This window comes from Oncorhynchus clarkii, chromosome 13 (assembly GCF_045791955.1).
Source record: "Oncorhynchus clarkii lewisi isolate Uvic-CL-2024 chromosome 13, UVic_Ocla_1.0, whole genome shotgun sequence".
Lineage (NCBI taxonomy): Eukaryota > Metazoa > Chordata > Actinopteri > Salmoniformes > Salmonidae > Oncorhynchus > Oncorhynchus clarkii.
In genome coordinates this window covers 60,864,520-60,883,318 of record NC_092159.1, presented here as the reverse complement: position 1 = coordinate 60,883,318, position 18,799 = coordinate 60,864,520, and the positions used below count along the sequence as shown (strand labels likewise).

At 44.9% G+C, this 18,799-nt stretch overlaps 1 protein-coding gene across 1 annotated transcript in view; it reads right to left on the bottom strand.

The window, feature by feature from the left end:
* Window positions 1–344: 344 nt before the first annotated feature.
* Window positions 345–18,799, bottom strand: part of LOC139365193 (testis-expressed protein 2-like) — a 36,217-nt gene continuing 17,762 nt past the window's right edge. The window contains 10 exon segments of the mRNA XM_071102650.1: window positions 345–2,746; window positions 3,680–3,800; window positions 4,236–4,445; window positions 4,939–5,052; window positions 7,845–7,965; window positions 12,383–12,482; window positions 12,722–12,877; window positions 14,645–14,871; window positions 15,080–15,434; window positions 16,840–17,040. Of these exon segments, the coding sequence (XP_070958751.1) occupies window positions 2,591–2,746; window positions 3,680–3,800; window positions 4,236–4,445; window positions 4,939–5,052; window positions 7,845–7,965; window positions 12,383–12,482; window positions 12,722–12,877; window positions 14,645–14,871; window positions 15,080–15,434; window positions 16,840–17,040 (1,761 nt within the window). The 3' untranslated portion in view covers window positions 345–2,590.

Genomic DNA, 18,799 nt, shown 5'->3' with positions numbered 1-18,799 from the left:
GAGGTACTGTTGTCAAAGCACGATTAGTTACATGCAAGCAATGTTTTATTGATCAGAACTGTAGTGACATCGCTCAATGCAACATTCCAGATTAACCTTTCCTGTCACAGCAAATGTAATGATCGGTAGCGTATGAGGAAAGAATCTGACATGACCTCACACGCACACATGACTTGACTTAGCTGTAAACATTTGACTAGAATTTCTTGTTATTCAAGTGGCACTTCTGCCTCATACACAAACATTTGAACAAAGTTGTGGCAAACAACCCAAATGTCACAGGTAAAGTTATTCTTGGCAAATTTCATGAATCTGAAAGGTTTCAAAACCATCTACGCCAGTCATATTTGAAATGGTTTATTTTTCATATGTACATAGCATGAAGTCAGGTATTTCAAGACAGAAAATTGATAAAGAAAAGTAGTCATATTTACTGAATGGCTCATGTTTCCATTGGTTGAGCGGTATGGCTAACATAAGTTATGGCTGTTTGAATCACCAGCTGCAGGCATCTAACCATGTTCAGACTGAGTGTGTGTGAAAGCTGTAACGTATCCTAGCTGGTGAACGTGGTCTAAGATCGTGGTGCTCAACCGCCGGGCCCTGGGATGTTGCTGATCAGTCCCTCCGATGGGTGTCTGACAATGAAGTAATGTAGCGCAGTGGTGCTCCAAAGAGGAAACGCATAGCTTTGGCAGTAACTAAGCATGCCTTGTCTGAACCACAATGGACCACAGGGCAGGAGCCTATCCTGTTTCTGTAGTGTGAGACTTCCTGTACAAGTTCACCCCCTGAATAAGACACCAGATTTGCCAGTTGCTGGTACAAAAAAGGTTGAGAAACAGTTTTAAAAAGAGGTGTGTGTGAAAGTGCTGCTTGGCCTATAAGACGAGACAAATGCATTTGACCTCTGCGTTTTAAAACTGTTGATAGAAAATTAACTCCGGAAATATCTCCTACCACTGCCAAAGTAATGCCTAGATTCAATCAGATCAAGCATTTACCAGGGATAGACGATACCCACAAAGCGAATGTTTTGGAGGTGTAACTGTTGAAGCTGTGAAATCGGTGAGCAGCTGCTCTTGTGATCATTGTCACAAAGCCACACCGGCCCACACAGAAGTTCAGAATGAGAAAGTATAGTCTATATAGAAATAATGACACTCAAATTGAAAATCATTCAACAAAAAATATATAATTTCTATCAGCCTAATTAAGGTGTAGAAAATATCTCACATTCCAATGTTCGAACTTGTAAACGGGTCTGCATAGGATTTCTCTTAATGCGACTCAAAACACAATGGCAATGTCTGCTTTAGGTATAATTCCTGAAGCCTCTTGTGGATTTGATTGCTCTAATGCAGTTCCACCGGCAAAACAACCATTATGCAGATGTCGCCTAAAGCGGATCTGATTGAATCGAGCCCTAAGTCAGCAGTCTATTAGGGTCCTTTATATTTGACCCAGTTAGGGAACTGCCTGCTTTACATGTACAGGTACATTCATTAGGCCTTCTGTCTACACTCTACACACCTCTTTTGACATCATAGCTGTAAGACTTGTGACAATACATAGATTTATGGTTGGTATTTGTACACCTCATCAACAATGTGGTTTGACTTCAGAATGGCTGAGGCATTGGTGGACAGAAGACACTGAAGGCCCTATGCATTTGATGAAAGCTCCCAAGCTATACAGTCAGTAACTACTATATATAGCCTTCATCTGTGACTTACTCGGGTGTCATACCCATGCCACAAGAGTGTGTGAGCACGCTGAGCTAAAGCATAGACATCTTGAGGATCCAACACACATTTTCAGGTCTCAGGCAAGGGTATTCATCCCAGGCTATTCAGTAACTACCACATGCAGTTTGAGTTGTTTTGGGGGTAGGATGGTATTGTTGATCGATGCACAGTTGCGTTGACCTGTTTGCATAAGGAATGCCACGCAATGGAAGGGGAGGGGGCGGAGAGAGGGATAGACATTGTCTCACAATGCCCATATGTGCATTAGATGATGAAGCATGTGACAAATCACACACACACACAGCCTTCTCTCTATGACCATCTACACCCATTCTTTTTTCATGGGTTTCGGGTCTGAAAGTCAATGGAAAAAGAAATGCAGGGCATATCATGGACTCCGATTAGTACACACACGTTTCATGTTCATCTCTGATGTTTGGTGTAGCTGCTGTATATCACAGGTAGTGTGGTTCTTCAGTTTACACTGCAAGGCAATTTGTCTGACCACACACACACTTACAATCCAAATGGTCTGTGTATCCAGGTGAATCCATGACCTGTCTGACTGACACCGTCCTCGGATTAATATTCCCTCAAACCAATTATGCAGTATTTCCCAGCCAAGTGAGAAGTAAGCAGGCTGTCTCTCTCCATCTCTCTGCCTTTCTTCACTTCCTGGTAGAGGATCCACAGTCTGGAGTGGCTGTGGGATTGGCCCACTGTCCTGAGGGGAGGACAGTAAGCCCCGCCCACTGCGACGCTGGCACCAGTGGTTACTGGGATGTCAGGTCGCCAGTGACTTATCCTTAGCAACACCCCAGAAACGGAGAGTCTTGTTGTCTTCACACGTCAAATAGTTCAGGCTCCGAGAGGTCTGGGTCCCTCAAGGCATCGGTCGATGTTGTCACAGTAGCCAGGTTGGCGTTAGAACGGGTGTCCATGGCAGAGTGCATGATGGGTAGCCAGAGGTCGTCCATGTTTGGCATCACAAATATTTTCTGTGAGAACAAAAACGAGAACTTGAGTAACTAGGAGTAAAACAGAAAACACTTCAAGCTAAAGGTGTGCCACGAATATTTATTACATTTATGATAAGCCTTTTGTCTGTGCATGTTTGACAAGAACACAAATCTTAGTTTATCACTTGAATGCTGAACGAGGTGCTTTGGTCTAGCTGGTATCACAAAATAGCAATTTATAGTAGTTATACAGTATATGTTTCTGTGAAAACAACAAACAGGCCTCAACACCAGTTACAGCAGAAAGGCAGATTTTGGACAAAAACCCAGGAGACTGCAGTCAATCTTATTCTGTGTGATTGGATTTGGGGATTGTCTGGAGTCTGGTATTTTTGGGAAGCCATACATAGTCACTCACAACTGATGTGTGCGTACTTCTGTGCCTGAGTGTGTGTGGTAAGGATAATAATAATGTAGCGAAGTCTCAAACAGGGATACATGTAGTTCTACTTTGTAGCCTGGCAGAATAACTGAGTTGTCAACAGGTGTGCCTCAGGGCAGAGTTCTAGGAGCAGCCTGATCATTATATGAAGACAGAGAGCCACAAGCATACTGTCTTTGAAGTACAGCTTGGTGGGCTGCTGTAAATACATCACACACCACTCTTCTGTTGTCCCAGTCCCATCATTGTCTAACACTGGGAAGACATTCACTTTGTTGACAAGGGAAGAGATGCAAAGCTAAGAGAAATGGAAAGCTTGCGATACATATTGAACAAAATATACATTCATGTGATGATATGATTCATCAAATTGTTTTAACAAATAGTTAGGGGGACTATAGAGCCCAGAGATGTTCCCAGGCAGATCCCATGTTCAGGAAAAGCTCCTGGATTTCAGATCACACAATACAGTTATTACATAATCCAAGTAGAGACCTGTTAATGCTCTACTCTCCCTGGTCTCAGCGTACCTGAAACTCCTGATCCAGTTTCTTCTCGATCCAGTCGGTGACGTGGGCCAGCGTGACCTCCCTCTCACCCAGCTTGGGCCGGGCTTTCAGCTCCAAGTGGGGGGGACTCCTGAAGCCATACCTGGACGGGGAAGGTTCCCTATGTTACACCCATTGGCTTACTGTATCCTAATATCCTGGGGAAGGTTTCTCTTACACCCGTTGAACTAGTAAGCTACTAGTCTAGTCTTCCTTTTTATAATGCTTTGACTCCTCTACTTCATATTACCAGCAGAGGACATGTGGGCTACTGTGTCAACAAGCCAGGCTAAGCCCTTCTGTATCTCTATAGCTGAATAACATGCATATTCACACTGGATATTCAATAATTCAGACCTTACCCCTGGAGCGGAATGTACCAAATTCTGTCTGCGGGGGTAGGTGCTAAGTATACTGTATGAGGGTGATGGGGCGTTCTATATCCTAATGGTGGGGGGAGGTGGTATGTAACTGTATGAAGGTATTGGGACGTACCATTATCCTGTCAGTGAGGGGAGGTGGGATGGATGGAACGTACCATATCCTGTCGGTGGGTGGGGGTGGTATGTTGACAGCCAGCATCCCGCGGCACTCCAGCACCTCCACGGTGAGAAGCAGTGGCGTGTTGGACACCTCCTCGATCTTCTTCTTGATAAACTCTGTCTCCGTGGCCTTCTGGAAGTACTTAGACTTGGCGATCTTGTCCACAAACCTCATGATCTTACTGGGCCGGTGGCCTCCGACGAAACTGTGAGGGAAGAGGAGGAGATGAAGTAATAGGAGGAAGAAGAAGGAGAGAGGACAAAGAGCAGAAAGAGGAGATGGAGAATGAGGGAGAGGAGGGGAAGTGAAGGAGGTGAAAGAGGTGTCGGAAAAGGAAGAGGAGGGAGTGAGTCAGCATCATCAGATATTCATTAGTCTCTCCCTCCACCCACTATACAGGGCAGTGAGTGGGTACATTCTGTCACTCTGGGCCGGAAAGCAGTTCCTGCCTGTATCTGTTTGTGGCACTTAGGACAATACCTTAAACCGGGCTGTAAGAAAAAGTATAACCAACAATTGCTGCACGATTATTAGCCTGCATAATTGACTGTGTTCTCTGTATCTTCTTCATTGTAATATTCTAACAGCTAAAATGAGCTGCAATTCACCAATTAGTGCTAGAAAGAGTCTCTGAAGTCTATAAAAACACACGAATGGAAACAGAGACAGACACGGCCTGATGCTAATGATGTTCTCACCCCTCCGCCCCCAGCATGTCCATGGGGATTTCTGGGGGATCCTCTTCGTCAGACGATCCAGCACTGGAGGACTCTTCGTCACTGTCTGCCAGGCAGTAGGCCCGAGGTCTGGGCCTTTACACACAAAACATGAGAACAAAGGGGATGAGTATTAGTCAGCTTTAAGAAATGGAAGTGGAAAACAGATGAAAATTAGTATGAGCAATTGTCTGTTGTTATTGGGGAGCGGTGTTGGCAGCATTTGTGCCTAGGAAGCCCTCAGCAAATCCAGTCTGGACACAGCAGTTCGTTCCAACGGTCAAAGCTGACACTCCTTCAGTCCTGAACGGGGAATAACATTTACCCTAGACTAAAGCCTAAAGGACTCCCATGTGGTACAGCATGAGAAGTTATGTTTCTGCTCACAAGGCCATCCCCACTGTTTGCAGAGGGAGTTTCTTCCCTTTTCGTCAAACCAAGTACACTCCGAAGAGGATTCGCTGAGCAGCTCAAAGACTATCATCAAATCCCCTATTAAACATTCCCAGAACCATTGATCCCTCAGAGGCCTCGGCTGGGAAATAGCCTGGTCAGTGGTCACCAACCGGTTGATCACGATCGACTGGTCGATCTCCAAGGCATTCCTAGTAGATTACCAAACATTTCTGTAAAAAAAATAATAATTAAGCCTTGTGTTCCTTTTTTTTCGTTTCACTGTTGGTGGTAGGTGCACTTGATTCAGCATCATTAGTTGCACCAGGAAGGCAGTGTTCCCATTCTTTTACAATTTCATGTGTCTGAAGGTAGAACTCCGACAACACAGCAGGCCCAAAGAGCAAATCAAGTGCACCTATAGGCCTACCACTGGCCAATCAGGTAGCTCAGATCAACGTGTGTGCACAGTTTCCTCGAGCCATAGATGGTAAAAAGAAGCCTCGAATGCACAGTAAAGTTGATACTGTGAGATTTCAAAAAGTTTACGAATACAGCCAAGAGCTGCTGTTTTTGTGAGCAAGTTTATGTTTAAGTTGTCATTCAGCACCGTCAACACTTTAACCAATAAAATGTGCGTTCTCCCTACTTCCACTAAAACTAGCACTGCAGCTGCATTGAAGGAGTAGTCGATAGCAGAGCGCTCCGATAAGCTTGCATTGCTATTACCAGTGTGATCATATACCTAAAGGTTTTAAATATCATTTCAAAATGGTCTGAGAAGAACAACATTGGCAGGGCAATTCAAGCATAGCAATATGCAATGATAATGTGTTGGGCCTATAGCCTACTGCACAAACCTCATTGTTACAGAACTGTTTGCAATGGGCTTACGTTTCAGTCATGTTTAAAACAAACCTGAGCTGTAGATATCGGCTTGCATTTTGACTCAGAAAGTGATCTCGACTCAGAAAAGGTTGGTGACCACTGCCATAGAAGATGGCAAGACAGCACAAACAGATCTGGTACCAGACTCATTCCTTGCCGGGGCTTTTAAAGGATCGACTGGCTTGCAGGGAAGCTGATTCCATGAGACAAAAGAGGGTGAAATATGAAAAGAGGGATGATTTCAGTATACCAGGCAGAAAGAAATCTTTCCCAAACTCACCAGCAATAAGACACATCCACCGAGGTCAGAGGTAGAATCCAGAGAGAGAGGGAATAAAGGAATGAAAGAAGAAAGGATAAAAAAATATGCAAATGTGACAGTTAACAATGCCTCTCATTCAAACGCAGTGTTTTCAATCCTGCTCATGTGGTGCAGGTTTTTGGTCCAGCCCAGCACTAACACACCTGTTCTTGATCATGTGTGTTGATGTGGGCTGGAACAAAAGCCTGCAAATCCTATGAGCGTAGAACAACACAGAACAAACCCTATCAATTCAGCCATTAGCACATGCTCAAAGCCATGCTGTTGATCCTAGATTTACAGCAAAATAAATTACTTCTCATTATCCCCTCCCAGCATCCACTAATTGACTAATAGCATTTTTGTTGGAAGTCAAACAAAACACGTTGACAGTTCCAGATGAAGTCAGGCAGTGAATGGAGCCAATAAGTATTTAGAAAAGGTGTTGCTAAGTCACTCTGTTCAGTATCATACATCCTGAATGCCACTAATTCCTCACATGTGATTGCCTACATAACCAAAGAGGTGCACATACTTTAAAGTACTATATAAGTAAGTACTTGATTTTAAGATTTATAATATCTCCGAGTGCTCTTTTTTAACCACATATGTAAATAGAACATTTTAAATACCACATATCTCTATGTCCTTACCCCTCGATCCCCCAGCCCCATCTCCCTCCTTCCTACTCACCCCTCGCTCCCCCAGCCCCATCTCCCTCCTTCCTACTCACCCCTCTCTCCCCTGCTCCCCCAGCCCCTCTCCCTCCTTCCTACTCACCCCTCTCTCCCCTGCTCCCCCAGCCCCATCTCCCTCCTTCCTACTCACCCCTCTCTCCCCTGCTCCCCCAGCCCCATCTCCCTCCTTCCTACTCACCCCTCTCTCCCCTGCTCCCCCAGCCCCTCTCCCTCATTCATACTCACCCCTCTCTCCCCTGCTCCTCCAGCCCCTCTCCCTCCTCCATACTCACCCCTCTCTCCTCTGCTCCCCCAGTCCCTCCTCCATACTCACCCCTCTCTCCTCTGCTCCCCCAGTCCCTCCTCCATACTCACCCCTCTCTCCTCTGCTCCCCCAGTCCCTCCTCCATACTCACCCCTCTCTCCTCTGCTCCCCCAGTCCCTCCTACTCACCCCTCTCTCCTCTGCTCCCCCAGTCCCTCCTCCATACTCACCCCTCTCTCCTCTGCTCCCCCAGTCCCTCCTCCATACTCACCCATCTTTCCCCTGCTCCCCCAGCCCCTCTCCCTCCTCCATACTCACCCCTCTTTCCCCTGCTCCCCCAGCCCCTCTCCCTCCTCCATACTCACCCCTCTTTCCCCTGCTCCCCCAGCCCCTCTCCTTCCTTCCCCAGACGGGCCAAGTTCATCTTGGTCTCCAGGGTCATGATGAAGGAACCAGTGTAGGATACCTCCAGATCAAACCACAGACCTAGAAAGTGTAGGGAGTGAGAGAGGGAAAGAGATAAAAGAGGGATGGTAAATCATTACTAACATACCATCGATGGCACATTGGACGGCAATAGTGGAATAATGAGGCAGAACTGTTTTCACACTTCCCTGCAATGAAAACGTTCTCCACCGTTGAGGATGCAGCCAACAAACTACATAGCCATATCGGTTAGGTACTACAAAAGCACAAAAATGTATAGCTAATGCTGACGGTATATAAAAGCTCTTGGTCCTATGTGTAAGTGGATAAGTCACTCATCCACTGTGAGCCTGAGGCAAAGAGCAGTAAGAGCTCCCTTAGTTTTATCCCACCTGGACTTCTGCCCAGTTATATGGTCAAGTAAAGCAAAGAAGAATATAGGCAAATTACAGTTGGCCCAGAATAGAGCAGCACGGCTGGCCCTTAAATGTAGACGGAGGGACAATATCAATAACCTGTATGTCAGTCTCTCCTGGCTCAAAGTAGAGGAGAGATTGACTGCATCCCTACTTTTCTTTGGGAGAGGTGTGTTGAATGCACCAAACTGTCTGTTCAAACGGCTAACACACAGCTCAGACACCCATGCATACCCCACAAGGAATGCCACCAGGGGTCTCTTCACAGTCCCCAAGTACAGAACAGACTCTGGGAAATGCACAGTACTACATAGAGCCATGACAACATGGAACTCTTCCACATCAAGTAACTCAATCGAGCCGTAAAATCAGATTGAAAAAAAACAGATAAAACAACTCACAGCACAACGTGGACTGTGAAGAGACACTTACGCACACACACAATGCAATATTGTCATATTGTGGTATAGTGTATTTTATATTGTAAATGTTGTATAATAGAGTAATAATGTATGATGTATTGTGTTATTGATGATGTAGGCTGTTGTGTTTTGCTGTGATGTAATTGTTTTAACACTGTTTAGACCCCAGGAAGAGTAGCTGCTGATCTCTCTCTCACTCTGGTAAAATGTTGTAACGTATGCGAAGCTCCGTCGCTCTGTTTGCGTGAAGTTTGTAGCGGCCTTAAGTAGCATCACATCTGCCTTTGGGGCACTCTGGTCGCTAGCAGCCCCTGGTGGGAGCACACATGAACAACAACTTGAATACTAACTTCTTATGTTACCTACCCAGTGTTTGATGCAATTTCAAGATAATTCATTCAGCATTGTTTGCTTCGGCCCTGTGTTAGTACTATTGTAAAACTCAGTTAAACATTGCATGTCTCTAAAGTACAACCTTAGCATTTGTTTTTGTAGACTAACCAGAAGTTACTCGTCGGACTCCGAATTGCAGTGAAGCCACATGCTGTGTCTGACTGGTAGGGAGAGGAAGGATACTCTAGTAAACACACCAACAGGTCAACACTAGGGCAGCCTCACCTCTGATTGGCTCAGAAGCTGGCTAACTCACCAGGCTTCTTCCTGGTTTTGGGTGGGAAAGGTCAGAACCCAGCAGCGTTTTTTGGTGTATACGTGTGTGTGTGTGTGTGCACTAGTGAAATGAAGCTCTTCAGTCATATCACGTCTCTATACGGGGAGGAAATATCAACACGTTTACTCTTAATCTCTCTCTCTCTCCAGACTCTCTCTCTCTCTCTCCAAACACTCTATGCCACACAATGAAAGTGGGGAGGGATTTCTGTGACTAAATCTCTGGAAACTCTTCAGATGATAACGGTTATAAAGCCCTTAACTTATATCAGCTTCATCATCCTCCTGGAATAGAGGAGCACAGGGCTGCTGAGCAGTAATCCCCATAGGGCTCATTATGTGCAAGCATTTAGCTGATAATGCCTGGGGGGAAAGCCCATGGGAACTGTGTTGTGTAGGACAGTGTGCAATAAATCACTCTCTGGACTGATGAGCTTATGAGAAAGGAGATACCTATTCAGTTGTATAACTGAATGCATTCAACCGAAATGTGTCTTCCGCATTTAACCCAACCCCTTTGAATCAGAGCGGTGTAGGGGTCTACCTTAATCGACATCATCATACCCCTTTGAATCAGAGCGGTGTAGGGGTCTACCTTAATCGACATCATCGGCGCCCAGGGAGCAGTTGTTGTTGGCGGGTTAACTGCCTAACCACTAGGCTACCGGATGCTTCTACTGTAGCAAGACAGCAGAGCAGTGTTTCCAAACTCAGTCATGGGGACCCGAAGGGGTGCACGTTTTGGTTTTTGCACTAACACTACACAGCTGATTCAAATAATCAACTCATCATCAAGCTTTGATGATTTGAAATCAGCTGTGTAGTGCTAGGCACCCCTTGTGGTCCCCAGGAATGAGTTTGGGTAACGCTGCAGTAGAGCCTTAGGAGTTTAACCCTTAACCTTGAATATGGAAAGCTTCCCAAATCCTTTAAAGGCCCAATGCAGCCTTTTTTAAAATCTCAATATCAAATCATTTCTGGGTAAATATCAAGTACCTTACTGTGACTGTTTAGAATTAAAATGGTCCACAAAAAATAAATGCTTTTTGTCAAAAAAAGAAATCATTTTACTAGGACTGTCTGGGAGTGGTCTGAATGGGGAGGGAAAACTGAAAACTAGCTGGTATTCTCAGGGAGGTTTAGAACTCTTTGTTTTTGGTCTATTAAAACTTATACCGCCTGTTGATTTCACCAGGTAAGCCAAAACTCCATTAAAGTGTTAGTTTCATCAGCTGTTGTACAATATGACACAAAACCAAGGAAACATTTTGACTTCACTGGGCCTTTACGGAGAAGTGGACCGTTAAGCGAGACAGTGAGACATTCAAGCTTAGCAATGAAAGGTTTTTCAGGTAAAACATGGAAAACAGACTTAACCACACACTCCCAACTGTATCCCCTACATCAGAATATAGTTAAATGACTGGATCAATATTGTCACGTTCGTCATAACGAGGAGACCAAGGCGCAGCGTGATACGAATACATACTTCTTTTAATAAACGAAGAACACTTAAACTAACAACCCGACCATGACGCTATATAAACCGAGTGCTGACAGGAAACTACACATAGAAACATCCCACCAAAATCCCCAAGGAATATGGCTACTTAAATACGGTCCCCAATCAGAGACAACGATAAACAGCTGCCTCTGATTGAGAACCAATCTAGGCAACCATAGACATATAAAACACCTAGACTACACCCCTAGACATACAAAAACCCCTAGACATACAAAAACCCCTAGACATACAAAAACCCCTAGACATACAAAAACCCCTAGACATACAAAAACCCCTAGACATACAAAAACCCCTAGACATACAAAAACCCCTAGACATACAAAAACCCCTAGACATACAAAAACCCCTAGACATACAAAAACCCCTAGACATACAAAAACCCCTAGACATACAAAAACCCCTAGACATACAAAAACTAAACAAACCACCCTCGTCACACCCTGACCTAACCAAATAATAAAGAAAACAAAGATAACTAAGGTCAGGGCGTGACAAATATGACCTCCCACTCTCCTCACGAGCCTCACGAGGCTGTATTCACATTCTCAGTTGGAGTGCTGATCTAGTCTGGCCTTTTAGATCCTAATCAATAACATCTACAGTGTTGTGAAAAAGTATCTGCCCCCCTTTCTAACTTTCTCTACTTTTGCATATTTTTCATACTGAATGTTATCAGATCTTCAACCAAACCTGATATTAGATAAAGGAAACCTGAGTGAACAAATAACACAACAATTACTTAATAGATTTATTTCATAAACAAAGTTATGCAACACCAAATGCCAAGACATAATGGGACACATCTCATCCAAAAAGTTGACTCAAGTTTGCCAAAAAGCACCTGGATGATCCTTTTTATTTAATTGTTTTTGTTTTAAGGACAGATGAGTCAAACGTATAACATGTTGGACGACATGGGTCCCATTATACCTGTCGAAAACCAAACACTGCATTCCACAGTAAGAACCTTATGCCAACGGTTGAGCATGGTGGTGGTACTGGGATGGTACCATGAATTCTGCTCTGTATCAGAGAATTCTACAGGACAATGTTAGGCCATCCGTCTGTGAGCTGAAGCGCAGCTGGGTCATGCAGCAAGACAATGATCCAAAACACACAATCAAGTCTACATAAAAATGGCTAAAAAGCAACACATTTGAAGTTTTGGAATGGCCTAGTCAAAGTTCAGACCTAATCCCAATTGAGATGTGGCAGGACTTGAAACGAACAGTTCATGTTTGAAAACCCACAAATATCACCAAGATAAACCAGTTCTGCATGGAAGAGTGAGACAAATGTTTAATTCCTCTGGTTAATAGAGGCAGGGGTATGGGGAGACTGAAACAAAAGGCAGAAGGGAGGGGGGAAGAGAGGAGATAGGAGGGAGAGGAGAAAAGAGAGAGGGAGAAGAGAAAGCAGGGAGAGAGAGAGAGAGAGTGTCCTACCTTGGTGGTCCACAGAGGGCTTGGAGGCATGGAGGATCTTGGGAATGGAGAAGCCCATGTCCAGCGCTGTCAGAGCCAGCTCATTCATAAAGTATGGCAGCTGTAAAACACAGGACATTTACACCTCAGGACAGTCTCCTTTCTTACACATGTTTTCTCTGAGTTACATCTCATGTCCCTCTGGTGTGTTGAGAAGTAAGTGAGGGGAAGACGGGAGGACAAGACGCTTGTAATTAAAAAAGGACTATCGACAAAGAGCTCTCTGGGACAAAGACAGATAAGAAGAATATACACGCTGACTGTATGTGGAGGCAGAGGAGACAGGATGCCAGTACTCACCCTGATCTTACTGAGCTTCATCTGGATCTTTTTGGAGACCATGTCAGCCCAGTACTTCTCCCCCAGGAAGTCCCAGAACACCCGGCCTATCAAGGCGTTCACCCACGCCTCTGGCACCGCCCCTCGCCCCGGCCGCTCGCACGGGCTGCTGGGTAACTGACAGGAACAACGTGGGAGTAACAGGTAGTGAGACAAAGGTAGTAAACATACATATTCTATATCCAACTGATTTTAGAGGTCAGGTCCAGGGTATATACAATTATATGTGAAACGAATTGAGAATACTTGCTCATTGCTTAAAGTTTGTATGTATACTGAACAAAAATATAAATGCAACATGTAAAGTGTTGGTCCTATGTTTCATGAGCTGAAATTTTCCATATGCACAGAAAGATTGTTTCTCTCAAATGTTGTGCACAAATTTGTTTACATCTTTGTTAGTGAGTATTTCTCCTTTGCCAAGATAAACAGCATGATCATTACACAGGTGCACCTTGTAATGGGGACAATAAAAGGCAGCTCTAAAATGTGCAGTTTTGTCACACAACACAATGCCACAGATGTCTCAAGTTTTCAGGGAGCGTGCAATTGGCATGCTGACTGCAGGAATATCCACCAGAGCTGTTACCAGAAAATTGAATGTTAATTTCTTTACCAACGTCGTTTTATAGAATTTGGCAGTATGTCCAACCAGCCTCACAACCGCAGCTGATGAAACTGTGGGTTTGCACAACCAAAGAATTTCTGCACTAACTGTCAGAAAGCGTCTCAGGGAAGCTCATCTGCATGCTAGTCATCCTCACCAGGGTCTTGACCTGACTGCAGTCTGACTACATCACCGACTTCAATGGGCAAATGCTCACCTTCGATGGTCACTGGCATGTTGGAGAAGTGTGCTCTTCACGGATATATCTTGGTATCAACTGTACCGGGCAGATGTCAGACAGTGTATGGCGTTGTGTGGGCAAGCGGTACCCCGTGGTGGCGGTGGGGTTATGGTATGGGCAGGCATAAGCCACGGACAACAAACAATTTCATTTTATTGATGGCAATTTGAATGAACAGAGATAATGTGATGAAATCCTGAGGCCTATTGTCGTGCCATTCATCCGCCTCCATAACCTCATGTTTCAGCATGATAATGCACTGCCCATGTCGCAAGGTTCTGTACACAATTCCTTGAAGCTGAAAATGTTCCAGTTCTTCCATGGTCTGCATACTCATTTCACCCATTGAGCATGTTTGGGATGCTCTGGATCGACGTGCACGGTAGTGTGTTCCAGTTCCCGCTAAATATCCAACAACTTCACTAATGTGCGCGAATGTGACTAGAATGACGTTGTAAGTAACAGCAAACTTTCCAGAAAGCTTAAATTCTTGTTAATCTAACTGCACTGTCCAATTTACAGTAGCTATTACAGTAACAAAATACCATGCTACTGTTTGAGGAGAGTGCACAACAACAAAAAACTATCAAGGCACTTGGTTTGATACATTCACCTCTGAAGGTAAATAATGTACTTACATTCAGTATCTTGCTCTGATTTGTCATCCTGAGGGTCCCAGAGATAAAATGTAGCATAGTTTTGTTAAATAAAATCCATTTTTTATTCAAATGTAGGAACTGGGTTCTAAAGTTTGAACCCCTGCTGTTCTGTATTCCCAGTCATGTGAAATCCATAGATTAGGATCTAATGAATTTATTTCAATTGACTAATTTCCTTATTTGAGCTGTAACTCTTTGAAATTGTTGCATGTTGCTTAGTATAGTTGTTTATTGTTCAGTATAGTTACATGCTATTACATGGCCACACTAACTACATGTCTACATGGCTATCTGATCAGCCTGTGTCAACATGATCCCCTCCATAGAATTACATATAGAATGAATAAGATCTCTGTGGTCTCCCCCATCAACCCTACCTTCTTGGTGGCTCCAGGGCTGCCCTCTGGGCTGTCGGAGGGGCTGCTGGCCGGGGGGCTGTCCAGCGGGGGCAGGGGGGTGATGTACTTGGCCATGTAGACGTTGTAGTCCAGCAGCATCTTCTGCCTGACCCCTCCGGCCAGGGAAGGGTCCTTCTGACTGGGCTCATCCATGAGGCTGCCACGGCTGCTACTCCTGCTCTCTGCCTCCAATCTGTGAGGCCAGTCTGTTAGGCAACGACAACCACACCTGGGTTCAAATTCTATTGGAAATCATTTCACATACGTTAATGTCTAGCTAACGTCTCCCTGTCTGTAATCCTCTTAGAATTAGGGTAAGGGTTAAGGTTAGGGAGAATAGGATTTTGAATGGGAATCAATTGTTGGTCCCCAAAAAGTACAGCTGTCTGTGTGTTCATCTGAATGTTCCCTCACCGCTCACTGGATGCTCACTGGACGTTTTATTAGCCTCAGACTTAAGTCTGGATGCCACCAAAATCTTTCTGAACCATTCTTCTTTCTCCCGACCCGTCCTTCCAAACAGGAACAGGGTCAGATCCCGCTCCCCTGAGGGTTTCCTAGGCTCCTCTCCACCCCCAGCTCCAACTGGACCCTCCAGCTTCTCCCCCTTCTCCCCCACCCCGGCCGGCTTCTCCTCCCCAGGTTCAGCCCTCTCTCCCTGGGCCTGGACCTTGGACATGAAGTCGTCCTGCTTGGCCAGCTCAATACAGATGGGGTACTTCTTGTTCCACACGCGCTTCCTGGCCAGGCTCTGGGGCACCAGGTGGATCTGGGGACACATTTGGATGTTACACGCTACATGAACCTTTTTGGGGTGTTCTAAAAATATTAGGCTGACTGGACAGATACAGGTATTTATATCACTTGTGAGGGAGGCCCACTTCAATGTCTGTATGCCCAAACACACACGCAGTCATACACAAATGTGCACCATACATGGTACGAAAGTGACGTGTAGTTTTTCAGGAAGTAGCCTTGTAGTTTTGCGTTTTGAATGGGAAAAAACATATCACAGTGGTCTTCAGCACACAAACTTAAAAAGGTAAATTCATCCACAAACACAAATATAATTTTATATGCAGTCGGAAGTTTACATACACCTCAGCCAAATACATTTAAACTACGTTTTTCACAATTCCTGACGTTTAATCCTAGTAAAAATGCCCTGTCTTAGGTCAGTTAGGATCATTTTTTAAGAATGTGAAATGTTAGAAATGCCATCTATTTTGTGAAGTGCACCAGTCCCTCCTGCAGCAAAGCACCCCCACAACATGATGCTGCCACCCCCGTGCTTCACGGTTGGGATGGTGTTCTTCTGCTTGCAAGCCTCCCCCTTTTCCTCCAAACATAACTATGGTCACTATGGCCAAACAGTTCTATTTTTGTTTCATAAGACCAGAGGACATTTCTCCAAAAAGTACAATCTTTGTCCCCATGTGCAGTTGCAAACCATAGTCTGGCTTTTTTATGGCGGTTTTGGAGCAGTGGCTTCTTCCTTGCTGTCGATATAGGACTCGTTTCACTGTGGATATAGATACTTTTGTAGCTGTTTCCTTCAGCATCTTCACAAGGTCCTGAGTTTGAAGGTAGACCTTTAAATACATCCACAGGTACACCTCTAATTGACTCAAATGATGTCAATTAGCCTATCAGAAGCTTCTAAAGCCATGACATCATTTTCTGGAATTTTCCAAGCTGTTTAAAGGCACAGTCAACTTAGTGTATGTAAACTTCTGACCCACTGGAATTGTGATACAGTGAATTATAAGTGAAATATTCTGTCTGTAAACAATTGTAAACAATTAGATATCCTAACTGACTTGCCAAAACTATAGTTTGTTAACAAGAAATTAGTGGAGTGATTGAAAAACGAGTTTTAATGACTCCAAGCTAAGTGTATGTAAACTTCCGACTTCAACTGTATCTTAAATGACCGCGTTTTCACGGATTTGATGATATAAACGTCGAGCCCATTCCAGAGATTAGGGGACAGGACCCGGAAGTATGACGTAGGACGACGTCACTTGCACCTTGCATTTCCCTTTCCCTTCCTCTCTCTGTCTTAGACATACACAAACAAAATGGGGCATCCATCCGCAAACGACCATACAACACGTTCCACAGACAGACGGACAGACAGTCAGATATACAGACACACAGACACACACACACACCTTGCTGTCGGTGAGGTCGTAGATCTTCTGGCTGATGTAGGTGACGTCAGGTTTGGGCTCGTTGTGCGTGGCCCGCCGGGCGATGTTGCGGTTGGGTTTGGACAGGCGCAGGGTGGAGCCCTCCAGACGTACATACACAGAGTGGGTCAGAGTGGCATGGTACATCTCTAGGTCATAGCTGGACATCTGGTTCATCCAGCCCTGTTAATGGTAACAATACACACTGTTAACTCTCAGACCGACGCATGGAACAACAATATGCACGAATGACACGCGCACACACACACACACACACACACACACACACACACACACACACACACACACACACAAACACACACACTAATTGGGGAGTGTGATCGGCTGCAATACAACCATATAACCACACGGTCTCCAACTTTTAGCAGTCCTGGTCCATACTAACATCATAGTGAGAGAATCATCCAGAGCATGTTGATATGTGGAGATATTATCACAACATGGCTTCATCTAAACAACAACAACGGTCTGTTCAGTTCTCTTCAGAGACGAGGAGACGTTACATCATGTTGATATGTGGAGATATTATCACAACATGGCTTCATCTAAACAACAACAACGGTCTGTTCAGTTCTCTTCAGAGACGGGGAGACGTTACATCATGAGTTACATCATGGGCATGATGACATCATAGCGTGACTGTGGGTGAGAGCTGACCCGTATGACCCCTCCTTTAGCTGGCTGTATTATGTGGTTCCACAGGTGCTATGTTGGGCTGTGTTCCACGTGACCAGAGAGCCTCTCTCCAGTACAGCTGTAGCCTGAGGATATGGAGCTCATGTGCCCACACGGGTTCAAACACACACGCACAAGTACACACAAACACACGCTTACATAACCGCTAGCCAACCGCTAAGCGTGTCTCCTCTGCTTCAGTTTCCAGCACATTGACTGGGCTAAAAGGAGAACGTTTGACAAATCAACAGACCATTTAATCTGTGAGGTTGTTTCAGGGCAAACCCCAATGCAGCTGGAGGGAACGCTATATAGCCTCAGTATGTTGTTGGATAGCCCAATGAGGATGTTAGATCCGTCATTTAGCAGACACTTTTATCCAGAGTCTTATTACAGTAGTGAGGGCATACATTTTCATACTGGTCCCCCATGGGAATCAAACCCACAACCCTGGTGTTGCAAGCACCATGCTGTGCCACACCGGACTTTGATACGTTTCTTATCCAGACAATGTTTCTCTATCCCACTGGGAAGCCACCATTGTGAATCCTGCATGAGCATTCAGGAGAGGTTGTACATCTCAATATTTAAGCCAGTGTAATGTTTAATGGTGTAATAACCCAAGCCTACTGAAAAGTACTGGTGTGGATAATAGGATTCATGGAGGGAGGAGAATTGTTACCTTGGCAACCATGCTGTTTAGCCATTCAAGAGAGGGAAGAAGATGGATATCTACAGACATATACTGAATGGCTTCCTGTCCTATCTGATAAAGTGAGCAGCCATCAGGTTTTATTCCTGAACTTTAACGACAAACAGAGACGCGATATGGATAATTGGTTTGCATCTCAAATGGCAACCTAATCCCTATATGGTGCACTACTTTTAACCAAGAACCCTATGGGCCTTGGTCAAAAGTAGTGCAATACATAGGGAATAGGGTGCCATGTGGGACGCAGCCTTGTAGATCCTCCCTACTCTCTCCGAGTCCCACTGGGGAAAAGTCAGCCGTGTATCAGCTGTTTATCTTGTAGATGCTATCAGCAACATGTGCTCAGCTTGCTAACTCAATAGAAGCTGCAGGCTGTCTGTCCACAGTGGTGACAGGTACTACTAGGGGAAGGACACAGCCTATCTAAGATGTCAGGCTGTCTGTCCACAGTGGTGACAGGTACTACTAGGGGAAGGACACAGCCTATCTAAGATGTCAGGCTGTCTGTCCACAGTGATGACAGGTACTACTAGG